We start from the raw sequence: 27,706 nt of genomic DNA on the forward strand, positions 1-27,706 counted from the left end.
CTGAAGGGGCTCAGCACACATGGGCTCCCTCTTCATGGCTCTGACCATTCTGACCAGCTTGAGAGTTATCTCAGGCCTGTTTGAACTCTCCACCTCCTCACTCTCTCAAGGTGGTGAGCAATGTCAGAGCCACATTCATCTCTGTATGCCCAACAGCACCTGGCACAATATTCTGCATGCAATGGGAGCTCAGTTAATGTTTGTTAAGCTGAATTGAACCATGTGATAAATCACTGACAGTGAATAACTAATAAAACAATGAGTAGATGAGAAAATAATTAATTAATGGATATAAAATGAATACATAATGAATAAATAGGTAAATAGATGGGTAAATGAAAGAATGAGCAAATGAAGAGTGATGTGCATGAATGGATAGCTAAATGAGTGAGTGAGTGGATAGCTGGATGGATAAATGAGTAGATGGATGGGACTGATGAATGAGAGAATAGATGAGTGGGTTGATAGATGGATGTAGAGGTGGATGAATGACTAGAGGGATAGATGAGTGAGTGGAAAGATGAGTGATGGATGAATGAATGGATGGATGGGTGAGTGAATGAATGGATGGGTAGATAGGTGGGCAAATGGATGGATGAATAGGTGTGTGTGCATGTGTGTGAATGGGGGTTGATGGATGGATGGTTGATGGATAGATGAATGGATAGGTAAGTGAATGAGTACATGGAGGTTGATGGATGAATGGCTGTGTGAGTGAGTGCATAAATGGGTAGGGAGATTGGTAACTGAGTAGGCAGATCGATGGAAAGGTGGACAGGTGGATAGGTGAGTTGGTGGGTGGGTTAGTGATGAGTGGATGGATGGATGGATAGGTAGATGTATGAATGAGTAGAGAGATGAAAGAGTGAATGGGTAAGTAATAGATGGATTGATGATACATGGATGGATGGGTAAGTGGGTGCACAGATGGGTGAATGCATGAATGGGTGAGTAAATAGATGGAATGATGGGTAAATGAGTAAATGGATGGATGGGTAAATTGATGGATGGATGAGAGATTGATGGGTGGATGGATTGTTTGATAGATGGCTGAGTGAGGGAGTGGACAGATGGAAGGAAGGGTAAGTGAATGGACAAATGGATGACTGGGTGTGTGGGTAACTGGGTAGATGAATGGATGGGTAGGTGAGTGAGTGTGTGTGAGGCCACTGGCCAACTTACCACGAGGTTGCCAATGACCATAACAAGCAAGAAGACCAGCAGGCACAGTGACTGTCCAGACACCTCCATGCAGTCCCACATGGTCTCGATCCACTCGCCACAGAGGATGCGGAAGATGATGAGGAAGGCATGGAAGAAGTCCATCATGTGCCAGCGGGGCAGCAGACCTGAGTCACTGATACGATGCCTCAGCTCTGAGTAGTTCTTGCCAAAGAGCTGCATGCCCACCACAGCGAAGATGAACACGATGATGGCCAGCACCAGCGTCAGGTTGCCCAGTGCCCCCACTGAGTTCCCAATGATCTTGATGAGTGTGTTCAGGGTGGGCCAGGACTTCGCCAGCTTGAAGACCCGAAGCTGGGGAGGGAGGGGTCCCTGTGAGGGGCTCTGGTTCCCACTTCCCATAGACACCCTCACCCCCAACAGCTCCTACCTGAGAACCCAGGGCACCCTTAAAGGTCACCAAAACCTGTTTCTCCTCATTTGTCCAAGAGCATACACTATTGCTTCTCTCCACAGCCTGAGGGCAGCTTCATCGGGCCCTGCTCTGGGAGTCAGGTCAACAGCTCCAGACTCCTCCCCCCAACCCACCCCTTCTCTCTGTCCCCACACCAGCCTCCTACCCACCTAAGTCTCACTTCCAGGAATCACCCAGTAGATTCCCCATCATGGAATGTCCCTCTTCCAGAACCTTCTTCATCAGGTATCCTTCTGGGTGAGATCAAACCATCCCTGACTTGCCCAGTCACCTCCATCTTTCCCTCCTCTCAGTCATCACAGAGAAAGGGAGCTGGTGTTTAGCATTTATTGAACACCCACTGTACCAGGCCTTATGTTTAGGATGGATCAGCTCATTCAGAACTCCAAATAACTACATGAGGGTGGCACTATTATTACCTCATTTGACAGATGAAGAAGCCAACACTTAGAGGTGGAGTATCTTGTCTAGGTCCCTTGGCTTTTGGCAGTGGAGTCGGAGTTAAAATCCACAGCCTAGGCTTTCTATTTTTCCCCCATCAGCCTGCCTTCCTAGCCCCAAGTGAAGCCACTTCCTCCAGGAAGCCTTCCCTGACCTACCTCTAGCCCCATGCCTGGACCTCTTAGACATTTTGAACTCAAAGCATGGTCCACAGACCCATAGCTTTGACACCATCTGAGACCTACTGAATCTACATCTGCACTTTAGCAAGATCCCCAGGCAATTTGTGTGCACATTAAAGTTTCAAAAATGCAGATTCCAAAACCAGCAGGTATAGCCTCAGTAGACTTGTTTCCACCTGTTGCTTGCCATGTGGCTTTGGGAAATTGTTTCATCTCTCTGAGTGTGGAATGGGAATATGGTAATACTAGCTCCTCTCCTGGGATCCTATGAAGACTAAAGGGGGTATGGTGAATCATAAAGGGCTTTGCAAATCGTCAGGATGGATGGGCACCCCAATTGCCCCTCTGGAGGGAGGGCTGTCTCCCTCTGTCTTGCCCACCTCTGTGTCCCCCACATCACCAGCACAAGGGTACCTAGCAAACAGCTGTTGGGTAAGCCATGAAAGATCACAGTAGGGGTGATTGAGTGGTGACCTCGGAGGGGGTGTGGCTCAGTACCCCAGGCCCCCACCCACTGGCCCCCTGCCAGGCCCAGCCATGTACCAGGCGGAAGGAGCGAAGCACTGACAAGTTGCCCATGCGGGACAGGCCCAGCTCCATGAGGCTGAGGATGACGATGATGCTGTCGAAGATGTTCCAGCCCTGCTGGAAGTAGTAGTAGGGGTCCAGGGCGATGATCTTGAAGGTCATCTCTGCTGTGAAGATCCCTGTGAAGACCTGGGAAGCAGCGGGAATCAGGGGTTCCCAACGTTTAGGCTGGAAAAAGCCTCTGGCAGTAGGGGCTCCCTGCCTCCTGACTCTTGCTCCTGTAGGGTCCCCCTTCTGGGCTGTCAGCTCTGACTGTGCCCAGAATCCCAGTGGGTGCCTGCTCGGCCATGGCCTGGTCCCTTGGGGACACCTCCAGCCCGATGCCTCCAGCCAACTCTGCTGTTTCGCAGGCATGACCCACCAGCCTGGGCCTCAGAAACAGCCAGGCCCACTGCAGGCTCTGCAGGGACTCACAGCTCTGGGAGGCACCTGGGATCAGGGGAAGCTGGGGTGGGCCTTGACACCACAGCTCCAGACCCCTTCCAGCCTGTGTGGCCACAGGAAGTTTCACACACGCCAAATACACACATTCCCACAAACCGGCGTTCATGGCTCATGACTTTTGCCCGTGCTGTTCCCACTTCCTCCCTGTCCACATGCTGACTCTTCTCCCTGTGATAACAACCAGCCACCATCTCTTGAGGCTTGACTAAGTACCAAGAGCTGGGCTAGAATGCTTTGCATACATTGTTTCTTTTAATCTGTCCAACAACCCTATGAGAAAAGTATCATTAACCCCATTTTACAGGTACAGAAACTGAGGCACTGAGAGGTTAAGTAACATGCCTGAGGTCAAATAGCTCATAAATTTGAGAACCAGGAGATGAACTCAGTGCAGTCCTTCAAGATTTAGAGCAACCACTCTCCCTTCTAGAAACGTTCCTGAGGTGGACAGGGGCCGGGCTTCACCTGGTTCACTGACTCATGAGTCCTGAGCAGCCCAGTTTCAGCCGGCAGAGACTCAAGGTTAAGGAGTCCATCGTGTGATGGGCCAGGCAGCTCCGACCGTGGCCTACGGCTCTGAGCTGTGTCAGCTGCTATGACAGGAGGGCGCATGGCTCTGGGAGGAGGGGATAACCCCGGAGGGTGTGGCTAGCAGGAAGTTGGTGCCTGTATATCAGGCCTTCCTGGAGCCAGGTGGGTAGGGGGTGGGGTTATCCTGAGGGTGGTGAGGAGGCTCTGTGGTCTTCTGCAGGGGAGGCCTGAGGTCAGAGGGCCTCAGTAGCTGTGGAGGTCAGAAGCAGGGGTATGGCTGAGACGTCTCACTGAGGTCAGCACTCAGGAGTGGGGGTTACCTTGTCCTTGGCACCTGTCCTGAGGAGACTCTGTGCTGAAAGGAGAGAAGGAGAGGCATCTGCACCTGTTGGTGGCCCCAGCACCAGCCCTTTCCCTTCTGTGGAAATGAGGCCCTGTGGCCGTGGGCTGGGGGGCAGGGGATTGCTGTTGGCCCAGGGAGGGCACTAGGATGGCAGGTGGGTGGGCACCTCTGCACTACCATACAGGGCACCACCCATCAGCCCAACCCATGTGACTTCAGGGGTCCCTTTAGTGCTTGTGCCCAGAGAGAACTGTCCCTCCACCAGCTGGGATCTTAGGGAAGGGAGAGCCCCCAAAATCCTCCAGCCTCTGCTCAAATTCCTAGGCCGCCCTCACATGTGAACAGGCATCCTTGGGTTCCGCCGCTTTCCCTGTACCCATAACTTTACCATCTCTCTGACCCCATCTCCCACTACTCTTCCAGACACGCTTGCCTCCTTGCTGTCACCTCCTCAGGGCCTCTGTACCTGCTGCTCCCTTTCCCTTGATCCTCCCCTCCCCGATCCACAGGACTCACTCCCTCAGGTCTCTGCTTAAAAGCCACCTAATCAACTCAACAAAACTTCTTGACACTTAAAATCCGGGCCCCGCCCATGATTGTGCTTATCCTCTTCCTTGCTTTATTTTTTGTTCCCTAATATGCCACCCTGGCATACTGTACGGTAGCTGTGTGTTTGTATGTTGAGTCTCCTCTGGCTAGACTGTAAACTCCACAGTAGGAGGGACCTTTCCTATCTTACTGTACCTGGAACAGTGCCCAGCCTATAGGCGGGCCATCAATATTGGCTGAATAAGCATGCAAGTGGTTGGGCCTTAGACCTCCTGCAGCGCCCGGCTCCATGTCCCTGTCTTCCTGAGGCCCTCCCTACTCAGCAACGGCCCTCACCCAGCTGCATTCCTTGCATTGGGCTTTGCTGAGAGACCCTAAGGGTGCGGCCTGGATTTGCCCTTCCTTGCCCCCAGCCCTCTGGTCTCCCTGGCCACTGCCTGAGGATGCCAGGGTGAGTGTGTGCTTAAGACCCACAAGTGCTAATACTCATGTCTCCGTAAAGGAGCTCAGGAAAGATCCCCCACCTCACTTTGCCCAGGTTTGCAGCTGTTTTGGCAGCAAAATAGCAGATACAAGGTGGTGTTGGAAGTCAGCAAGAAAAAGACAGAGAGGGAGGCTCCTGGGGATTGCCTCTGGGGAGGTGATGAGCGAAAAACCAACAGCATCACCTGGAAGGTCTTCAGAAATGCAGAGTCTTGAAGGCCCCAGACCTGCTGAATCAGAGTCTGCATTGTGACCAGACTCACAGGTGATTTGAAGTTTGAGAAGTGCTATTTTGAGCAATGGTTCTTAAACGTGGTGCGCTTTGAACCCCCTAAGGAGTTTTAAAAATATTGATGCCTGGGTCCCACTTCCACAGATTTGAGTTAAGTTGGACTGGAGTACCCAAGTAGCAAGAGTTTTATCAACTTCCCAGGTGATTCTAATGTGCAGCTAAGCTTGAGAACTACTGCTTTGGAAGTACATGAATTTTGGTGTGACTCCTTCCAAAGGATCACCACTGGCGTTGTAAGGACATGAGATCAAAGGTGGATGGTTTAAGATGTGCAGAGAACAGCAGCCAGACCCGAGTTCCAAAGCAGGGTCTGCCACAGTGGGATCTTGGGCCAGTTTCCCCATCTCTCGGAGCCTTGAGTGTTCCCATATGTAAAATGGGGATAATAATACCACCATAGGTGGTTTCTAAGAGTTAGAGCTAATGGATGTCAAGTGGATACTGCCTAAGAGAGGGCGGCTGTTGTTCTCATTGGCCTCATTTATTATAACTGCTGAAAACTCCAGGCCCAGGCAGGGGCTTCAGATACAAATGGCTCTGCATGATTTATAGGCTCACTGGGATCTAGCAGGCAGGCTGTGAGTGTGGGCACCCACCTCCCCTGACTCCTGGCAGGTGGTACATGGAGCCATCAGTGCTAATGGTGGCTTCCCAGGAAGTAGGAGGACTTTTGAGAAACCCCAAACTCTCCTGACCTTGGCTAATGTCTTTAATGGGATCAACCTGTACACACTGTAAGCTTGCTTTTGAAATGTAACATCTTGTGAACATCCTTCCATGCCATTTAAACATCATCTACAGCATCATTTTCTTTTTCCTTTAAAAAAAATAGTCGTGGGATATTCCACGGTACAGATGTGCTATAAGTAGTTTAACCATTTCTTTGTGATGGGCATTCTTTTGTCCCTGTTAAAAACATTGCCAGGGGGGAGGGGGAAGGGTAAGATGTGATGAAGTGAGAGAGTGGCAGGGACATATATACACTACCAAATGTAAATTAGATAGCTAGTGGGAAGCTGCCGCATAGCACAGGGAGATCAGCTCTGTGCTTTGTGACCACCTAGAGGGGTGGGATAGGGAGGATGGGATTGAGGGTGATGCAAGAGGGGAGAGATATGGGAACATATGTATAACTGATTCACTTTGTTGTAAAGGAAAAACTAACACATTACTGTAAAACAGTTATACTCCAATAAAGACGTTAAAAAAATAAAAAATAAAATAAAAGATAGAAAAATAAATAAATAAATAAATAAAATTTAAAAAAATAAAAACATTGCCAGGACTTCCCTGGTGGTCCAGTGGTTAAGAATCCTCCTTCCAATGCAGGGGACGCAGGTTCGATCCCTGATTGGCGTACTAAGATCCCACATGCCTCGGGGCAACTAAGCCTGCGCACCACAACTACTGAGCCTGCGTGCTGCAATGAAGAGCCCTCACTCCAAAATGAAAGATCCTGCATGCCGCAACTAAGACCCCACGTGCCGCAACTAAGACCTGATGCAGCCAAATAAATAAAATAAATAAATTTTTAAAAACCATTGCCGGGCTTCCCTGGTGGCGCAGTGGTTGAGAGTCCGCCTGCCGATGCAGGAGACGCGGGTTCGTGCCCGGGTCCGGGAGGATCCCACGTGCCGCGGAGCGGCTGGGCTCGTGAGCCATGGCCGCTGAGCCTGCGCGTCCGGAGCCTGTGCTCCGCAACGGGAGAGACCACAACAGTGAGAGGCCCGCGTACCACAAAAAAAAAAAAAAACCATTGCCATAATAAATATCCTTTCACATACATATTTTAAAACAACTTGCCCAATTATTTTCTTAGTATAAATTTCTGGAAATGGAATTGCTTAGCCAACAAGCATTTTTAGAGATTCTGACACATAACTGCTAAAAGATCCTCAGAGATCGGTTTTAACCAATTCCATGAACCACATGGGATAACTGTTTCCCTCATAAAAATGCTAATTCCTATCCCACTAACCTTTCCAATCCAATAGGACAAAAGCCATCTTTTGCTGTTGCTTTGTTGGACATTTCTTTGATTTTTGTATTTCTCCTTTTGTGAAATTGCCTGTTCATATCCTTTACTTGTTTTCCTATTAGGGAGTTTGCCTTTTTCTGGTGTTTTTTATAAAAGTACTTTATATATTAAGGGTATTATCCCTTTATTTATTGTGTGCATTGCAATTTTCTTGGTTTGTCATTTATCTTTGTCATTGTACTTTCTAAAAATTATAAAATATTTTAAGCATATAAACAAGTATAGAATAATATGATGCATCCTTTGTACCCACTACCTACCAAATATTAACAGTTTGTCATATTTGCTGCAAATCTTGTTTCATTTTTCCCTCAAAATAATAGCAAAGGCTTAAATAGCATTTACTATATGCCAGGTACTATACTAGTGCTTTACATATATTGAATCACTTAATCCTCACATTAACTCTATGAGATTATTATTGTTATCCCCATTTTACAGATAGGGAAACTGAGATACAGAGAAGTTAAGTCACTGGCCCACATGATGGAACCTGACATGAACCTAAGCAGTTGGCTTCTTCTGCATAGTCTTGATCACCACCTGCCATCGCAGGTAAAACCCATAGAACTACATTCACTCCGAGGTAATCACCATACTGAATTTGATGTTTATCATTCCCATGCATGTTTTTACAGTTTTGATGCATAGTATTTTTGCATTGTTTTAAGGTTTCTATAAATGGGCCATGTCATATGTGTTCTTTTTCGCAAGTTCCTTTTATTCTTAACATCATGTTTGTGAGATTTATCCATATTGAAAGATGTATACATATTCCTTCTAATTGTGCACAGCATTTCACAGTATTTCATGCTGTGCCCTAATTGTGCACAGTATGAAAACACCACAATTTATTTATCCATTTTTAAGTGAAGGGATAGACATTTAGATTGATTCCAATTTTCCCTGTGACTAACAATGCAACAAAGAGCTTTCTTGTACATGTCTCCTTGTACAGACATGTGGGACTTTCTCAAGAATATGTATATCTGAAATTAAGTTATAGGGTATGCATATCCGTGACTTATCAGATACTGTACAACTGTTCCCTGAAATGGTTGTAGCAAATTGACACTCTTACAAAGTGTGAGTTCCCACTGTTTCATATCATTGCCAACACACAGAAGTTTATTTTTGATTCTCTAATGGGTGAGAAATAGTATCTCAATGTTGATTTAATCTGCATTCCTCTGTGTTTCTTTTCATTTGTTTATAACTAACTGAATTTCCTCTTCTGTCATTTCTTCTGTCCACTGTTGTGGTTGTGTTTTTGCCAGTGGATTGTCCCTCTTCTCTTTATTGATGTGTAAGCATTCAATGTATATTCTGGATTCCATGTCTTTCCAGTTAAATACTTTTCATAACATCAATTTCCAGTTTGGGGTAGTGATTTCACGTTGTTTACCATATCCTTTATTGTACACATATTACAAATTTTTTAACATAGGTAAATTTAGCAATCTTTTCTTTCATGGTATAAACTCTTTGTAAGTTGGAGAAGGCCTTCCCAACCTTCAAATTTTAAATATTATTCCACATTTTTATTCTAAAAGCTTTAAAATTTTATTTTATTGTTTTTAGGTGTTGAATCCATTTCCCTGCAACTAATTAATGAATATGGTATGGGGTAGGGATCTAATTTATTTTCTTCCACAGAGATAACCATTCTGGGGACTTCCCGGATGGTCAAGTGTTTAAGACTCCATGCTTCCAGTGCTTCCACTGCAGGGGGCGCGGGTTCAATCTCTGGTCCAGGAACTAGGATTCCGCATGCCATGCAGTGCAGCCAAAAAAAAAAAAAAAGGAGATAACTATTCTTCCCAATCTTACTTATTGAATAGTCTGTCATTTTCCTATTGATTTATAATGCCATCTCTGTTATTTATCAAGTCTCCAAATATGCATTTCTTATCTCTGAGTTCTTGATTCTGTAGTACTGGTCCATTTTTCTATATTGCACCAATACTATAATGTTTCAATTACTGTAGTTTTATAATATATCTTATACATGGTAGGGTAAGCTCCCCAGCTGATTCATTAATTTGTTTGATAGACTTTGTTTTTCCATATTAATTTTACGATTGCCTTTTCAAATCCCATGGGTAAAAATGTGTTGGGATTTTGATCAGAATTACATTAAACATTCAGGTTAATTTGGTAAGAACTGATATGTCTACAGTATTCAGGTTAATTTGGTAAGAACTGATATGTCTACAGTATTCAGAATTTCATCCATGAAAATGGCATATCTCTTCACTAATTTATTCTTTTATATTTTTCACTGGTTTTATAATTTTTTTCATATAAAATTTACAATCTTCTGCTATATTTATTCCTAGATTCCTCACAGTTTTTATTGCTATTGTAAGTGTTAACTTTTAGAAATTACTCTCCAAATGATCACTGATGGTGGTTAGGAGCAGAATTAATTTTAGTATGTAGAGTCTGTACCTACCAACATTGCTGAACTCTCTTACTGGTTCTAATTGTCTTCCTGTAGATTTTCTTGGATTATTTCTATAGATAAAAACATAATCTGGGAAATAACATTAGATCTGTTTTCCTTCCTTCTTTCTTTTTTTTCTTCTCTTACCATACTAACAAGGACTCCAGTATAATCTGGACTCGAAGCAGGGAGACGGGAACAAAGCTAGAGCTGCAGCACCGCAGTGTAAGGCACTAGGTAAGAGGATGAATTCTATATACAGATGGCTTGGATTTGAATCTTGGGTCTTTCGCTTCCTGGCTGTGTGACCTTGGTTAAATTATTTTACCACTCTGTTCCTCTGTTACCTTATTAGTAAAATAGGGGTAATAATAATACCGTCCCCCTTACTGGTTATTATAACAATTAGGTGTTCAACAAGTATTAGCCATGATTACCAGGATCACTTTGTGTGTTAATTTTTCAGACATAGGTTCCAGGAACACCCAGGTATAAATTTGAACTCCAAATCTGTATAAGGCCAAATTCATAATCATAAGCTTCTGGAGGTTACTTTCCCCACCCCCTCACCCCCCTCCATCCCTGGCTGAGACTGACAACCTTCCTTCTTTATTGCTTCCCAGGGTCAGTGTGTAGATTTATTTTAGTTCACCATTTTACTGAACACAGGGTCATATTCTTATGGGGCTACTCAGTTCCAAACACTACCTGCACTGTCCCCAGTACAAGTCCTGTCCCTGCATGTTCACAGAAATCCAAGCCCCCAAGATTACTCAAATCAGCACCCCTCCCACCCCCTAGGGCAACTACAGAACTGTTTCACATGTTTACTGCTATAATTTTTAAGTCCCTCTTTGTTTTTGGCACTTGGGGGTTTTTGTTACTTTCTCATGAACTTTACTATGCATATCAAAGAATGTTTGCTGTATTTTTAATTGTTTCATAGTTGGAAACACCTCAGGTTTCCTTGTCCACAGTATTGCTAGGAACAGACGTTTCATTTGTCTTTTACCTTTGTTTATATGATGGGCTAAACATTAGTGAAATCTATCAATCTTCTCCTTTATGGAATTTGTCTTTAGTGACATGCTTAGAAAAGATTTTTTTTCTTTTTTTTTTTTGCGGTATGTGGGCCTCTCACTGTTGTGGCCTCTCCCATTGTGGAGCACAGGCTCCAGACGCGCAGGCTCAGCGGCCATGGCTCATGGGCCCAGCCGCTCCGCGGCATGTGGGATCTTCCCGGACCGGGGCATGAACCCGTGTCCCTTGCATCGGCAGGCGGACTCTCAACCACTGCGCCACCAGGGTAGCCCAGGATTTTTTTCACACCAAGATTATTTACCCATGCTTATTTTTGTGATTTTGTTTCTTTACATTTAATATTTAAACCATCTAGAATATATTAACTGCAAGACAATCAAAACCTTACATACTAGCAGTAAAGCTATCCAAACAGAACCAAATAGAGCTGTAATCCAATGACATGACCTATTACTAATAACTGAACCACAAATTTAACACAACTGCAATTCAATCACAATTTAATGCTCCAGGGAAGCCACCAGTGCTCTTCATCACCTTGACTGCTGCTCAGTCCAACCCAACGGTCACATTCCATTAAAACTGTATTCAACTGAAATCCTACGTAACCACCCTCTGAAGACCACCCAACACAAGGCAGGCACAATTGTGCCACGAGACTCCTACAGAGTGATATCTAGCTTTTCCTTCTGTTTGTATACAGAAGAAGAAAAGAAAAGCAGAATCACAGCAAAATGGACTCACATTTGTGAAAAAATTTGAATAGACACTGTAGAGAACTATCTAGAGTTCTGGATATGGAAAATAATAAGGGAAGAAAATCCTCACTCTCCACAGTGTAGGAGACATGCCTACCTGTGGGGGCCACCTGTGCAGCTGGGACCAAGACAGGGCTGGGTCTGCAAGAGGAGAGGGCTTGGACTGAATGATCCCCCTCCCCCCACTCAACCTCAGTGATGATCCCAGAAGCTCCTTTCAGAGGCCAGTGGGCTCTCTGCAGCCTTGCTCTAGGATCTTCTGCAGAAGGGCCGACACTTTGTTTACCTGGACAGAGCCAGTAGGACCCTGTCCCCCAGAGTCAGGAGACAACAGCTACATGCCCAGCTATGCCATCACTATGTCACCTCTCTGGCCTCAGTTTTCCATCTTCAGAGTGAAGAGCTAGGACTTGATTTGGTGTCAAGAAGAAAAAAATCAGAATTAGAACCCAGACATTCTGACTTCCAGGGACAGTCTCCTTAGTAACAAAGATAATAACAAAGATAATAACCACAGCTATCATTTATTTGAGTGCTTATTGTTTATCAAACTCTGAGTCAAGCACATTATACACATTATCTTATTCAATCCTCATTAGCTTCCTATGAGTTGATATTGTCATACTAATTTTACATTTATTAAATTCAACAAATACTTACTGTACCAATTACTGAAACTAAGTAATTTGCTTGAGGTCACATAGTAAGAGCTGAGTCAGAATTCAAATCTGGCTCTGCCTGATTTACTCACTCTATCCATCCATCCATCCATCCATCCATCCATCCATCCATCTCTCCTTCCCTTCCTCCTTCTCTCCATCCAGCCATCCTTTCCCTAAGAGAACTGCCTCTTTTTGCATACACTCTCCTCCTCCATTACTAACTGCCACACCTCATGTCCCCACACATTTCAGGCTCACACTCAACTCACTTTTGTTTTCTAGCTTTTGGGCATCTTTATCCCCAACCTCTCACTCCCAATTACATCTCTCACAAAAGCTGATCCTGAGGCTCCTTCCACAAGCTCTTCCACAATGACTCCTATCTTCAGAAGATCCTTTCGTGTTCTGAGTCCCTCCTCCGTTACCCACGAAGGCTATGCCAGCTGGCCAAGAGCCCTTCACAACACAATACCCATTTGAGAGTCAGCTGCCAGCAGCCCTTACCAGGTTTCCGACCTGCAGCATCTCCTCAAATTCAGTTGTCATGTTGTAATGCTCCAGTGCCATGAAGAGTGTGTTAATCACGATGCACATGGTGATGGTGAGGTCGGCGAATGGGTCCATGACCATGAACTTCACTCTCTGCTTGATGGACATCCACAGTGGACAACACTCCCAGATCAGGTAGCGCTGGGCGAAGCGATTCCAGCACAGCGGATACTTGCGGTGAGACTCCAACTCTGGGTGGGAGGGGGCGGGGCAGAGAGCCAGTGAGCTGGTTTGTTTTTGTTGACCAACTCTTATATAACTCGTGGTATTCCAGAAAAGATGTATGACCTACCCAGGAGATGTCAGGGCTGCTACATGACAGGGGGACAGAAAGAGGGGCAGGGAAGACTAAGGGAAAGAGTGGCCTGTGTCCTGCCTCCTTACTCTGGGAATATGGGAGAAGAGGGCCACAGGGACAGAAAACCAGGATGGATATGGGGAAAACTGGGACAAGATAGATAGGACAGATGTGGGCTCTCTTGAGACAACACTCCCACATACATCTGGGGACACTCAGGGGAGGTGTAGGCTGAGACAACATCTGAGACAGGCAAGTTCAGATATAAGAACACCCAGGACCCAACAGGTAGGAATAGATGTGGATATTTGGGACATGTCAGGACAGATGCAGGGGGGGATGCCTGGGACAGAAATCATATTGGACAGGAGAGGACAAATCAGGAGGGTGCCAAGTTCAGGATGGATTGGATGTGAGGTTGCCTAAAGTGGGACAGGCTTGGACAGATGTGGGAGGTTTGGAATAACCTGGGGTAGATATGGGGACGGCTGGGATAAGCTAGAACAGGCATGCTTGGGATGGGATGGTCCCAGCAGACATGGGGATGCTTGGGAGAGGACAGGATGAGACCAATGAGCACCTAGGACAGGCCAGGACAGCCGTGGGGATGCTTGGAAGAAACACAGACATGGCTCCTGAGGATGCCCAGGACAAAACAAGCTGGAACAGATGAAAAGACACCCAAGACAGGCCACAGAGACTGAAAAGTCTGGGACAGCTGTGCGGATGTCCAAGGCAGGCAAAGCAGCTGGGGTGAACTTGGCTCAGGCCCGGTTAACGGTGAGGGTGCTCAGACTAGAAGCGGGCAGTGTTTGGATGACACCAGGGCTGACCTTCCAGTACGCTGGTGAGGACGCTGACTGCACTGAGGGCTCGCTGCCGCTCTCCTGGCTCCTCGAAGCCATCCACACACGGACCCTGGGGGGTCAGCATCTGAGGCCTGCCTGGCTCCTCCGACAGTGTGGTCTGGGTGTAACCGGGAGATATGCGTCAGCCTGGGGACGGGGGTCTGCCTGGATCTGGGGCAGCTGCCCCAGAGTCAGGCTGGGGAGGTCACAGGGGGCCAGCATGGGGGTCTTGATGGGACACTGGGCGCCGGGCTTCTTTGCTCCCAACTCCCTCCCAGCTAACAACTCCCCTCTCGCCAATCATTATCTCCTTCATTCTCTTTTTTTCTTCACCATCTCTCATTAGTGGTGATTCCTGAGTGTGGACAGGAAATTACATGTACCAGGTTCTTTTAACCAGATGCTAACATATACGTTAGTACATGCAAAAACAATCTGGGAGTCTTAACTGACCCCAACCTCCCCAGAGTCAAAAAAAGCTGAAAAAAAATCCACCATGCTCTAAGGTGACATTAATGGAAGCATAAAGCACAATGCTCAGACATAGCTGGTGGGAGCTTTTGTGGAGGCAATTTGTCTATATCTACCAAGAAAATTTTAAATTGGCTCTGCAGTTCCTTGTCTACTAATCAAACTTCATAAATAATTACACACATGCACCAAAAATATGTATGCAACAATGTTCACTGCAGCATTGTTTCTAATACCATAAAAGCAAAACAACTGATCAATAGGAAGAATATTAAAATCAATTATGGATACAGTCCAACTCTGGACTCTGACACAGACAATAAGGAGAACAAGGCTATTACACATATGTTCCCATGGGAGCACTTCCAAGACAAACAGTTTGATGAGAAAACAAGAAAAAGATCTGGAAGATAACACTAAATTGTTAAAGTGGCTATATCCGGGGAATGGGATTGTGTGGGAAGGGCAAGGACTTTTACTTCTGCACTGTTGGATTTGTTTTCAACGTGCTTCTGTCATTTTTGTAAGTAAAAGAACCAGGCCTACAAATGGAGATGGGGTGTGTCCTAATGAAGGGGGTGGCAGCAGACATTCCCTAGGCTTACTCAGAGGCCCCCACAGAACCAAGAGGGGCCCGCAAAGACTTCATGTCAGCATGACTGTGCATGACCACAGTCTGTGAGCCCAAGCTGGGCCTGATGAAGGCACTGCGCTGTTCAGCATGCAAGAGTGAGGTTTTATAATCTGTCAGAGGGAAGATGGGCCTAGACAATGCAGGGTGGCAGAGACAGAGCCCGGGGTGGGTACCAAAATGATCTGGGCTCAAGTTCAGGTCAGCTTTTGCGATTGGTAGGACTGCCCTGAAGTGTTGCCTAGGGAGGGAGTGAGCTCCCAGTCATTGAAGTATTCAAGCAGAGGCACCTGAGAAAGCTGAGGTAGCTGGTGGAACAGTAGTACCTTAGGTCCAATGCAACTACAAATCTGGCCAGCTTAACTCACAAGCATGTCTTAAATTCTCCCAACTTCTCTCCTTTACCATCTGTGATATTTGGGTTATCATTCAGCAAATATTTACCCTTTCCTCTCCCACTGTGACTGAAGCAAAATTCCCTGTCTTATTGGTGACACACTTGCTTTGGCCAAGGGAATGTTAGTGGACATGATGTGAACAGAAGCTTTGAATGTGCTTGTGCCATTTGCCTTGCTCTTGTGCTCCAGTAAGAGCTCCAGGAAAAGAGCTTCCCCAAGTAGCTGCCACACTTTCAGCCCAGGACAAAGACAAGGGGAGCAGCCCTGAGCCTAACCTATAGTATGGAGCCAGGCCATGTGCAGTCTGAGGCAGAGCTGCCCAGACAAGGTCAACCTAGACCAGCCAAACCATGGTCAACTTTCAGAGAAGTGAGCGTGAGAATAAAGGCTTGTTGTTAACCATTGACTTTGGGGGTAGTTTGTTACACAGCAGTATTGTGGAAATAGCTGACTGATACACTGTCCTAGTGCAAGCTGTCATCATCTCTCTCCCAAAACTACAACAGCCTCCTAACTGGCCTCTTCTCTCCCCTCTATTTTCTACTCAGCTGAAAGGGATTCCCTCAAAAAGTAAATCAGATCATGATAATCCTCTGATCAACAACTCCCTCCCATCTTACTCAGAGTAAATCCAAACTTTTCTATAGCTTACAAGGCCCTGCACAGCCTAAATCCTAACTCCTCAAATTCATTTTATATCCCTTTCTGTTTCCACCACACCCGGCCCTGCCTGGCCTTCTCATCCCTTAAACATGTTGAGCTTATTCCTCTTCAGCACCTTTACACTTTCTGTCCCTTCTGCCTAAAACACTATTTTTCCACATCTTCGTGGCTTGCTCCCTAAAATCACCTGTTGGTCAATTTTAACATCACCTCCACATAAAGGACTTCCCTGCATATTCTAATAGCCCCCCATTCCCAGCCCTCCCCCTAGCAACTTTCTATCACATGACTCTTACTGGTCCCTAGAAATATTGATCAGTTTACTCTCTGTCTTCCTGCCTACGATGCTAACTCCATGAGGTCAGAGCTCTTGTCTGTTCTGTTCACTGTTATATCCTTGGAGCCTTAAACACTGGCACTCTATGCAGAGGGCTGGCACTGGATAGATATGGGTTAAGTGGAAAAATGCTTGATACTCAGGGGCTTGGGTTAAGTTCTAGCTCTGTCCCTAAGATGACGGGGGTGGGGAGGGGGGTGGGGAGGAGGGAGAAGAATCTGTTCAAGGTGCCTCCCCAACTCCCTCTGCCTTTGGCCCCAAAGGCACGCATACAGACAGCAGGCAAAGTAAACCTTCACCCTCTGCCCCAAATTAAAGTGAGCTGTCTGTTGGGCCTGCCCCCTCCTTTGTTGATGAAGAAACCACTATGTGCCCGACACCGTGCTTTGTTTTCAGACTAGAACTGGGCAGAGGTGTCACCAGGGACCCAGTTGAAGCAGGGAAGGCATCCCCAGGGGCCTATAGCCTGCTAATCTCTTTAACTTTTCAACATCTCCGTCTTGGTCCACTAATTCCTTTAACTTTGCAGATAACCCCCTTGGCCTGCTAATCCCTTTAAGCTTATAAATGGGTCCCACAGAAGTGAGAATGGGTGAAGTCAGAGTTCCCGGTAATGAAGTGTTTGAACTTGGATTCCTCCCGACATGTGCAGTACAATGAGATGATTTTCTCCCTAATGAGGTTAGGGAATTCTATTAGCGCTCCAGCTGCTGACCTGATTCCACAAGGCTGAGGCTCCAGGGCTGGACCTGCAGCAACTGGGAATCTGTGTTCTTGGAAAGCCAGACCCCCCACCCTCCATGTAATGGCCAGGTGGGCCCCCAGACCCACCCAGAAGCTATGGTCTGCCCCCAGTGCATTCCCAGGAACTTCTCCTTGACTCCCTGCTCCAGAGGAGCACGAGGGCCCCAAGTCTTCACTCCTTCCTTCCTGCTCAATAATAACAATCATAGATAATAATAATAATTATTGAACATGAGGCAAGTACTGGTCTAAGCACCAGACAGGTATTAACACTTTTAGTCCTCACCACCACCTTCTGATGTGGATATTATTTTTATTTCCACTTAACAGATGAGGAAATTGAGGCAGAGAGAGATTAATTGCCTGTGCAAAGTTCCACAGCTAGAGCAAGTGTCTGAGCTGGAGCAAAACAGGCCATCTGACTGTGAGCCCCCTCATCAGCCTGCCTCTACCTTCCTGATCAGATTTCCCTGTCTTGTCCTGTTTCCTCAGAAGGTCTGCCCTCCTCCACCTCCTGCAGGCCTCGGGGTCTGAGACCCACATTTGCCCTTTTCCTGAGTGGGCTGCTCTGAGCCCTATGTTGGGGGCAGGGGGCAGCAAGGGCACTAGGTGATTGGTTGGGCAGACATCAGCCTGTCATGGGATAGGCTGACTGAGTGATCAAAGCTCTGACTGGCCTCTCATGATCTGGCCTTCCCTTCTCGTCATCTTTCTGACAATTGCTCCAACTCCCCTCCCCTTTACTCCCTGGTTTCCAGCCACACTGCCCTCGTGGCATTTCCTCCAATACACTAGGCATGCTTCTGCCTCGGGGCCTTTGCACTTGCTGTTCCTTAGGCCTGGAACATGTTTCCCGCAGATGATGCAATGACAGTATGTTACTGCAACATTATCACCACATCAACGTACTCGTGCGTGTCCTGATTGCTTTACGCATATTAGCCCATTCATCCTGGCTTCGATCCTGAGGTGGGTATTTTATTTTATTTTACTATTTTATTTTATTTTTTGGCTGCACTGCGTGGCATGTGGGATCTTAGTTCCTTTAGCAGGGATCAAACCTGCGCCCCCTGCAGTGGCAGTGTGGAGTCTTAACCACTGGACCACCAGGGAAGTCCCTGAGGTGGGTATTTGAAATCCATTTTACAGACAAGGGACCTGAGGCACAGAGAAATAAGATAACTTGCTCACAGCCATCTAGCTGGTAAGCAAACCCCATCTGCCTCCAGAATCTGGCTGCTATCCCCTCTGCTACACCACCTCTCACCTGGTTCCCCCCTCCCTGCCTCCTTCAGGTCATTGTTTAAATGCCTTGTAATAAGGGGGTTTCCCTTTCCCTCTTCCCCACTTTTGTCCTCCCACAGTACTTAGAGCTTGGGCTAATACTACTTGACATTTATCCGTTTGCAAAGTACCAAAATATTTTGAACTTGATGAATAACTGTTGCCCAGGAGCTCAGAAGTGTTCCCTTGCCACTCTGGCCCTTCTCCAGATTGTCCATGATCCGCAACCCTCCAGGGTTCACACCTGGCACACACAAGACCTCTAGGGCACTGGTCCTGTGTCATCACAGTGTCTCAGTGCCCATGCTTTACTAGCTGCTAAATATTTAACCATCATCCCTGTTTATCATCATTACATACCATATATGCATACATACACATTTTTCTTCTTTCTTTAACTTTTGTCTGTCTGGAAGCTCTAGGAAGCAGAGATATTTTGGTAGGCTTATTCACCCCCAGAGCTCAGTACACAATAGGCGCTCAGTAAATACTTGGTAAGTATTTTTAGACCTGGCTCTGGTGACCACCCTGGGAGATGGGACCTGTCTGGCGCTGCATGGCGGGGCAGACTCACCGTTTCCAGGGGGCGCTCCAGCATCTTAGGGCGGACAAGGCGGCTCCCTGGGGAAGTGGCCTCAGAGTCGCCTGCCCCCAGCAAGGAGACCACCCCGTTGCAGTCCACAGTGCTGTTCCTTTTGCCATTGAGGACGTGGCTTGGAGTTGAGGTTCCAGGACTGGGCTGTCCCTGGGCACTAGGCCGGCGCAGGGGCCAAGGCACCAGCAGTGATGTGCGGTGGCTCTCACTGTCCCCGGCTGTGCTGTTTTCATCATCTGCAAAATCTGTCTCAGAACCCATGTCCCGTCGGCGGAAGGTGAAAATGCTTCCATGGCTGGAGCGTGGCTTCAGGGAGGTCCTGCTGAGGCCGTGGGTGATGCTGAGATGATTCTGAGGGCACACAGAGAGGGGACATGACCAAGACGGCTCTTCCCATGCTCCCAGCCTATCACTTGTGGCTTTGGCCCCAGCTCAACTTGGAGCATTGAGGGCTTTTGTCAGCCACATAGGAACTGGATGGGCTGAGCCGGGGGTGCTCAGAGGAGGGGTGCAGCGTTAGAGGCAATCCTGCATCTTCTGGGATCTCTGCTCACCTGAAGCCTGTGCCTCTGGGGCTTTGAGATTGAAGCTTATCTGGGGGAGAAGGGGGCAGGAAGGCCCCTGAAGACAGGCCTGGCCCGAGCAGGGCCTGGGGCAATCAGTCATGTCCCTCACTCATTTGGGCACGTCCTTGAGCTCCTACCAATCCACACCATGGGGCGTCCCTCAGTCCCAGCCCCAGTGCTGGGGACTTAGCTGAGGTTGGGGATATCCTAACACCCAAACCTACCCTATCCCTCTGCTCAGGGCTCCTCCACTCTAAGAGTGGCCATGGGAAACAGGAGGGGCTGGGAGGGGGCTCAAGGAATATTCTCCTTGGGGAGCAACCATGGGGGCTGTGACAGCAGCAGGGGACTAGCATGATGGCCTTTTGATGCCGGATCCACCCTGAAAAGGCCAGAGCCACGGCTGGGGATTACCACTGCTTGGGGACCATCCTCCGAGTCGGACTTGGTGAACCTGTCATCCCCACACTCCTCCGACCCTGAAGACATTCGTTTTCTCCTCTTGCTCTTTCTCTCATGGGAGATTACTGCGGCCAAAGGGGACATCTCAAAGGAGCTGCGGGACACGGTGTCCACACCCCTGATGGTGAGGGCCTGAAAAATGGTGGAAGAAGGGATGCCTTGGTCGTTGAGACATGATGCAACCTCAGGCCAAGGTAGGCCAGGCAACTCTCAGCACCTCCGTTTTCCCCAACAGTTAAGTGGACTTGTGCACACACACCCCAAACGAGTACATCATGGGGAGGTGAGCTCAGACAGACCCAGGATATTTTGAGAAAGATCCAGATCCAGGGATGAAGAGAGTAGTGGCTTAAGTGGTCAGTTCTTGGAAGAGTGGAGTGTTGGGGCAGGTGGGAGAGGGGGTGTTGATGAGCAAAGGTTGTGACAGAACTAGAGGGCAGGGGATCTTCAAGAAGGTTTGGCTGGTCAGAATGGGTGCTGCAGGATGTGGCATGGAGCAGTGAGAAGGAAGTGGATGTCCTTGGCCTAGTTTCTAAAAAGTTTGCTCTGCAGTTAGCCTCCGGCACCCACCATGTGTGGAACTGTGGGGACATGGCAGCATCGCCATTGCTCATTTGCTGAGCCTGTTCAGGTCTCTGACCTTGGATCTTCCTCATTACCCCATCAGAAGGTATCCCTTGACTAGGATAAACTATGTCTATGGACACATGGTTCTCTTCTACCCAGCATGCACTAGGCTCACGGCGACCATCTTTAGCCAAGAGCTACCACCTTTACCCATGTGGCACCACCATCACGCAGAAGACACCATGGTCATAGGGAAGAGCGTTCCTCAGCAGGCACCATACTCACAGGACCCACCTTTACTCAGCAGGCACCACTTTTACCTAGCAGGCACCTCCCCATGAACAGGCTCTTGTCTTTACCCAGCAGGTAACAAATTTTTACCCAGCAGATACCACATTCACAGGAAATACCTACATCCACCAGACACTTGCTTTACCCAGCAGGCACCAGCTTTACCCAGCATGCATCACTTACAGCCACCAGCTTTTACCCAGCAGGTGCCACACTTATAGGCATCCACAGTGAGGTGAAGGCTTGTTCTGGAGGCTCCTTGGCCACACTGTTCACCCACCTCATGCTCTTTCTTGAGCATCTCCATGGCTTCCTGGAATCGCTTTTCCTTCTCCTCTGTCTCAGCGATGGTGGCTTGGTTTTGCTCCTCGTAGGCCATGGCAACCACAGCCAGGATCAAGTTCACCAGGTAGAAGGAGCCCAGGAAGATGACAAGCATGAAGAAGATCATGTAGATCTTCCCTGCAGACCTCAGGGTCTGGGGAAGCAAGGGGGCGGAGGTCATCTTCACTGGGGCCCTTCGGGGTTAAGGTCATAAACCCCAAGTTGCCCAGCCTGGCTGTGCCAGGGGTTCAAATGGCCACAGCCTGGAGAGGGGGTAGAGCATGTCCCACCTATAGAGGGAAGTGTCCTAACCTACAGAAGAGAGTGACCTGCACACAGGGGTCAGTACCCCACCCATGGAAGGAGGCAGAACGTTTCAGTTGACACAGGAAGTGTCACGTAGGGTGGACCAGTATTCCACTAACAGAGCATAGAGTATCCTATGTAGAGGGCTGGGTATTTGGTCACCAACCATAGGAAAGTTTCTTTGCTTGCTGAGCCCCCATCCCTCAAACGTCCCCTGCGCCTCCTCTCTTCTGACCAGTGGGGAAGTTGCTGGGGCGCTTGTGACTAGTCATTTGTGCAGCCTGGGCCCTGGTGCTAGACACTGAGCCCATTCCTAGCAGCTCTCTGCTGAGCACATGAACCCATGTACCTGCTGGTAGAGGCGCTCCCAGTAGTCCTGCGTCATCAGTCGGAAGAGCGCAAGGAAGGCCCAGGCAAAGGAGTCGAAGCTGGTGTAGCCGTGGTCAGGGTTCTCGCCTGCCTTCAGGCACCTGTAGCCCTCGGGACATGTCCTATGGCCAGACACACTGACTTTGTCCCATGCTGTGAGGGGTCCTCTGCCCCTGAGATGCTAGCTCCACAAACCTACTGCCACACTGTGGGGTCCTGCCGCCGTGACTTTTCGTGCTGTGCCTCCCGCCCGAGACACCGTCTTCCTCTTTTCTCTGCCCATCTGTATGCTGCTAGGCCTAAATCCGGCTCCCTCTCTGCCCACGTGACACACCATCCCAGCTGCTGTCTGCATTGCCTCTCCCCTCCCAGAGGAAATGCCAAGGGCCTGGCTCAGGTTTCTTCCCTGCCTGCCTACCCCAGGGGAGTTGGGCACGTGCAGACACAGGGGAAGCATGAGGCTGAGGTGAACAGAATGGAGCCCAAGGCAAATGTCAGGCAGCCACGGGGCTGTGGGATGATTCTAGGGCGGACGGGCTGGGGCCCGGCCATGTCTGGAGGGGACAGCCTCTCTCCCAAAGAGGGAGCGCTGGTCTGGAGTCACGAGTGGAGTGAGTGTGTGAGAGAGAGGATGGGGGCAAGGGGAACTTGGCAAGCAGGAGGATGCAGCCAAGGGTCCTCTGTGCCTTGCTAATGTCCGAAATTAAGAAATTAAGACTTTTTCTTTAGAGACAGGAAGGGCTCTGGAACTCCATATTCAGAGATGCGGGACTACAGCCCTGAAGAGCACCTCCCTTAGGTGAGCCTGTGTGACCCTCCCCATAGCAACCTATGGCACAGTCACACTGACCCGGGTGCCGGTGTGCACAGGGCCCTGGAAGCTGCGCGTGGCTACTGGGCATCTCTGGGTACCACACCCCGGGCTGCAGGTCCAGGCCCTGCTTGCTCTGGAGGAGAGTCTAGGCTGCCAGGGGAGGCCATACTCACTCTTGACCTGATGGACCGATGAGGAGGGAGGAAGTGAAGACAGGAGGGGGTGGGTGCCGCCCTGGGGGGCTTTGGGAAGGGAATGGAGCCAGGGTTGGGCTAGTGTGGGGCCCTGCAGGGTTTCCTGGGCTGCCCCCAAGTCCAGTCCCATCTTCAAGGCTCTGTTTGCCTTCCCTGAAGAGCTGAACCCCCATCCCTTTCTTCACCCCTTCCCAGCTGTCTCCCTGTGGAGGTGGGGGGCAGCTGCCATGGGCCTGGCAGGGAAGGGAGGCAGGGAATGGTCTTGCTGTCCCTGGGGTCAAGGGCATAAACTGAAAGCACAGTCAGTTGATAAAGCACTGGGAGGAGACTCCCCCAGCTGGGTGAGGTGGCCCTGGCGGGGGGGGGGGGGTGCTGCTACGTACCCGGCGTCAGAGCTATTCCCACACATTAACACATCAGAGGTGCCATTCTTGAGCAAGTAGTTTTCTGGAAGAGAAGCATCCAATGGTGAGAGGCACGTGTGACACAGACTCCTGCGGGATCCAAACTGCACCCTGGGCTTTGGGGAGGTAGACACTGCTGGGGGTCTTCCGTCTGCTCCTCTGCCCTCTGCCTGCCCTCTGCCCTCTGCTTGACCAGGGGCAACTGGCTGATTCCCTGGGCTTCCTCTGGCTCCTCCACCGACGTTCAGCTGCCAGTGTCCCCAGGTGGACTCAGGAAATCCCCACAGGGAGCTTCCGGACCCTGCCCCAATCACTCAGGGGGCCAACCTGGGTCAAGAGAGGCCCTGAACAGGAGGCAGGGGTTTGTTCAGACATGGCTGGGGCTGCACCAGATGAGACATAGGACATCAGTCCTGTCGCCTCCACTCTGTGACCATCCATCAGTCCCCGTCACTCCCCACTACCTGCCTTAGTCTTAGGTGTCAGTTCTCCAAGTGTGGTCCCCAGACCAGCAGCATCAAGCATCAACTGGGAACTGGTTAGAAAGGTAACTTCCCAGAGCTACTGACTCAGAAACTCATGGGGTGGGGCCCAGCAGTCTGTGTTTTCCAGAGCCTTCCAGGTGACTTTGGTGCACACAAACGTTTTAGAAGAGCTGCTACGTGGCCACACTGAATCACAAGCAAATTTACTCATTGAGTTTCCATCTATTTCTTTTTTCCAAAGTGGACTGCTGGTGTACGTTAGAGGCCTTAACTTCAGAACGGCCCTCGGGGTCCTTGTGGCCTGGAATCTGGCCTCGTACCACATCTACCTTTGGTCTAGACTGATGGCTCTAGTCAAGAGAGGTGCTGGTCATCAGCCTGGAGGGTGGAAGTGTAAGCCATGGGGCAGTGAAACAACTCGAGGGGCTCACATGGCTTTGTACAATCACTGAGCTTGTCCTGGGGTGCATGGGTATGAACTTAACATCCTGACAAGGATCATTGAAGTCAAGCGACAACGCCCATGCCAAGCAAATGGGGCCTCTACTCTGAAGCCTCACAAACTACCCCAGCTCCGTCCCCCCACCCTTGCCCAAGCAAAACCCCTCTCCCTGCTGGCAGGTTGGTCTCCTCACCATTCCTGAGCCTTCAAATATTGTAGCTGCCGTTCTCCTATCTACCTCTCCATCCTTCCCATTCTTCAAGTGTTATCTCCCCATCTAGCCTGAGAACCTAGGAGGACAGGTGCCGGGTCTGCTCCTCTCCTGTCCTCTCTCCCAGAGCCCCAAAGGGCAGGGGCTGGGATCCCTGACACGCAGCCAGGTCTCTGGGGGAGCAGGCAGGGCTTGGACATCCTCAGAAGGAGGCCTGTGTGGGAGATGCTCGGCCCTGGTGGCCCCACGAAGCCCTGCCTGGGCCACAGAGCCAGTCAGCACCTGGGTCGTTGAGGTAGAGGTCCAGCGATTCCCAGACCAGGCCGTCGGCTTCCACGGAGCCATTGGTGCCGCTGAGCACCGTGAAGTTGCGAACGCACTTGTGCCTCAGGTTGCCCATGAAGAGCTGCAGGCCGATGAGGGCAAAGACGCTGAGGCAGAAAACCGTGAGGACCATCACATCGGCCAGCTTCTTCACAGACTGGATCAGGGCCCCCACGATGGTCTTCAGGCCTGGGGGAGGCGAGGAGGAGCTCGGAGTCACCCACGGCACCCGTGCTCCCTGCTCCAGTGGACAGGGGCCGGGCCTGAGGGGTGCCGGGGTGGTGGGGGGATCATGAGGTGGGGGCAGGGGAAGGAGGCCTCTCCTGGGCTTTTCAGACCAAAACCTCCCTTTCCTCTGCTGCTGAGAGTCTGTCCTGATCCCCTCTGGGGCAGGAGTCCAGTCTGGCTGTGTATTTTCAGAGGGGCCTAGTTCTCTTTGCTCTCCATAGCCAAAAAAATGAAATAAGTATGGAAAATGCTGTTTCCTTCTGGGAGAAAACACCCAAAGCCCATCGCCCTCTGGTTGGTCCCAAGTTATGCCAGGCCTGCCCCTTTAAATGTAGTTCCTGGAAAGGAGACAGAGGGCCAGGCCCCCTCCAGGGCAATGGACAGCCTTGGCCTTGATCCTGAGATGGGGAGAGACACAGCCATTCTTGGTAGGGGAATGTGGTGTGTGCACTGGGGAGGTTGGCTCTAAGGCCATGGTGGGTGACATCCCAAGGGGCCTGCTCTGGCTCAGGCCCCACTTTTGGGAAAGGCACAGGGGTACCTGTTTTGTATTTTCCTCCTCTGCCCTGTCCCCCTGGGATCCATCCCCGTCCATCCCACCCCCAACCCCAAAGCTAAGAGGCCGTGATCTGTTAGTTGCACAGCCCAGCTCCCTGCAGAAGCCAGCGCCGCACAGAAAAGCATGTGTAGACGCCTCTGGTCTGACACTTGGCTGCGGTCCTACAGCAAGTTCACAAGTTCGAGCAGAGCATTGGGAGCGAGGGGGCTTCTCTGCCAGCAGCAGGGACTCACCTCCCATCCCTCCTCCCCACCCCCACCCCCACCCCCCCTCCCCACCCCTCCCCACCATCAAAGCGGCCAGATCTCAGATTAAGCTCCATCCATCCATCGTCCAGCCAGTTAATGTGTTAAGAGCACCTGTGCGGCTGTGCTCACAGCTGCTGTGCCCATGACTCAGAGACAAGGAGGCAGAGATGGGCAAACACGGGAGAGGGGAGAGGAAGTCCTCCCCACAGTGCCGCCAACGCTGCTGCCTGCCCAGGGCTCGGAGGCACTCAGCGTTCTCTGTGAAATCATCCTGGCAGATGTTGGCAACTGCTTGGGCACTGGGTGGACCTTGCAGGTGTCTGGGCCCAGAGTGGTGGAGGTGGTGATAGTGGTGGTGGGGTTCATGAGCCCTCTGTAGTCCAGAACTACTCTTCATCTCTAGCAGAGCTTCTAGGACCCTCGGTGGGCATCTGGATCTCCTTACCACGCTTGGATACCCACCCATAGTGTGGGGCATGGTGGGGGCAAAGTGAGGGGCCACGGGCAGCAGCTCACATAACCAAATTAAACTCTGCCTCCAAAGTATCTGTGGCCTGAATCACTCAGTTCAAGGCTCTGAAAAGCACCTCCTGGTCTGTGGAGATAGCGTCCTCAGGGAAAATCAGTTGGTGACCCATTCCTTTAACCATTTCTCACATTGATGAGAGTCCACTTCTGGCAAGAATGATTCCAACCAAGTAAAGGGATTCTTTCTGAGAAGACCCAGGAAGAGATGGGTCCTGGGGGATCAAGTGGGAAATTCTCCCTCCACTGAAGTTCTAACAGGCTGGGCGAAGAGCCCTTGGAAACTAACCATTCTGATTCATTCCCATTTTAAAGGAAAGGAGACTGAGGTCTGGAGAGGGCCACGGCTATTAAGCCTCAGCTCAGGGGACACCTCCTCAAGGGAGACTTTGGTAATGCTGACCACAACATTTTCCTAATGACCACTTTCAGGAGCTGCTGTGTGCTGCCTCACTGGGTTGCTGGCAGCTTTGAAGAGATCCAGTGGGACTCGGTTGGGGTTGGCTGGCTCCCTCCTTTAACCCCGGACTGAGAAATATTTTCCTTTGTCAGCCTTATTTTTTTAAAATAAAACAAACTGGAACATGATTTTTCTTAATTGTCGTGGTCAGTGTGCTTATCTATCCTTGCCAGGTGTGTGCCGTGAAGTCCCCAGGGCCCTAGAGGACAGACCCTGGCCGATGACGCCTGTCACAACGTTGGGGGGGCTCCATGGGGATGGGAACAGAGTGCCCCACTCGCTACGGGCTCTTAGCAGAGGTCTGGGCCATGTGCAGGGAGTGTGCGGGCAAGTGGCTGCGGTGCTCACCCCGTGGTGGGTTCAGAGCCAGGAGGAGTATTGAGGCTCAGTGTGAAATCAGCATAAGTGGGGGCTCCTCTTATTAGATAATTAGCCCCACTGGGGGAGTCTGAACTCCTTCAGGGAGCTCACAGCAGGGCCCCTGCCTCCCTGGGGGCAGCAATGGCAAATGCAGGCCAAGGGCCCAGGATCCCCGAGCTTTCCAAGTCAGGAATGGATATAACCATCTGGCTCACCAGCTCTGACATCCCTCCAGATCGGTGACATGCAACCTGTTTCCAGCTGCCTTCTTAAAAGAAATGCCTTCTCCAG

At 49.6% G+C, this 27,706-nt stretch overlaps 1 protein-coding gene across 1 annotated transcript in view; it reads right to left on the bottom strand.

Annotated features, from left to right (window-relative positions):
- SCN5A (sodium voltage-gated channel alpha subunit 5) overlaps window positions 1-27,706 on the bottom strand; it is a 111,343-nt gene that overhangs the window by 48,899 nt on the left and 34,738 nt on the right. The window contains exons 7-16 of the mRNA XM_059075922.2: window positions 24,994-25,224; window positions 23,553-23,616; window positions 22,142-22,283; window positions 21,443-21,640; window positions 20,257-20,436; window positions 19,256-19,627; window positions 14,139-14,271; window positions 12,963-13,198; window positions 2,827-3,000; window positions 1,183-1,539 (exon numbers count right to left, since the gene is read on the bottom strand). Coding sequence (XP_058931905.1) covers window positions 1,183-1,539; window positions 2,827-3,000; window positions 12,963-13,198; window positions 14,139-14,271; window positions 19,256-19,627; window positions 20,257-20,436; window positions 21,443-21,640; window positions 22,142-22,283; window positions 23,553-23,616; window positions 24,994-25,224 — 2,087 coding nt within the window. The remainder of the gene's footprint in view (window positions 1-1,182; window positions 1,540-2,826; window positions 3,001-12,962; window positions 13,199-14,138; window positions 14,272-19,255; window positions 19,628-20,256; window positions 20,437-21,442; window positions 21,641-22,141; window positions 22,284-23,552; window positions 23,617-24,993; window positions 25,225-27,706) is intronic.

This window comes from Kogia breviceps, chromosome 10 (genome assembly GCF_026419965.1).
Source record: "Kogia breviceps isolate mKogBre1 chromosome 10, mKogBre1 haplotype 1, whole genome shotgun sequence".
Taxonomy (NCBI): domain Eukaryota; kingdom Metazoa; phylum Chordata; class Mammalia; order Artiodactyla; family Physeteridae; genus Kogia; species Kogia breviceps.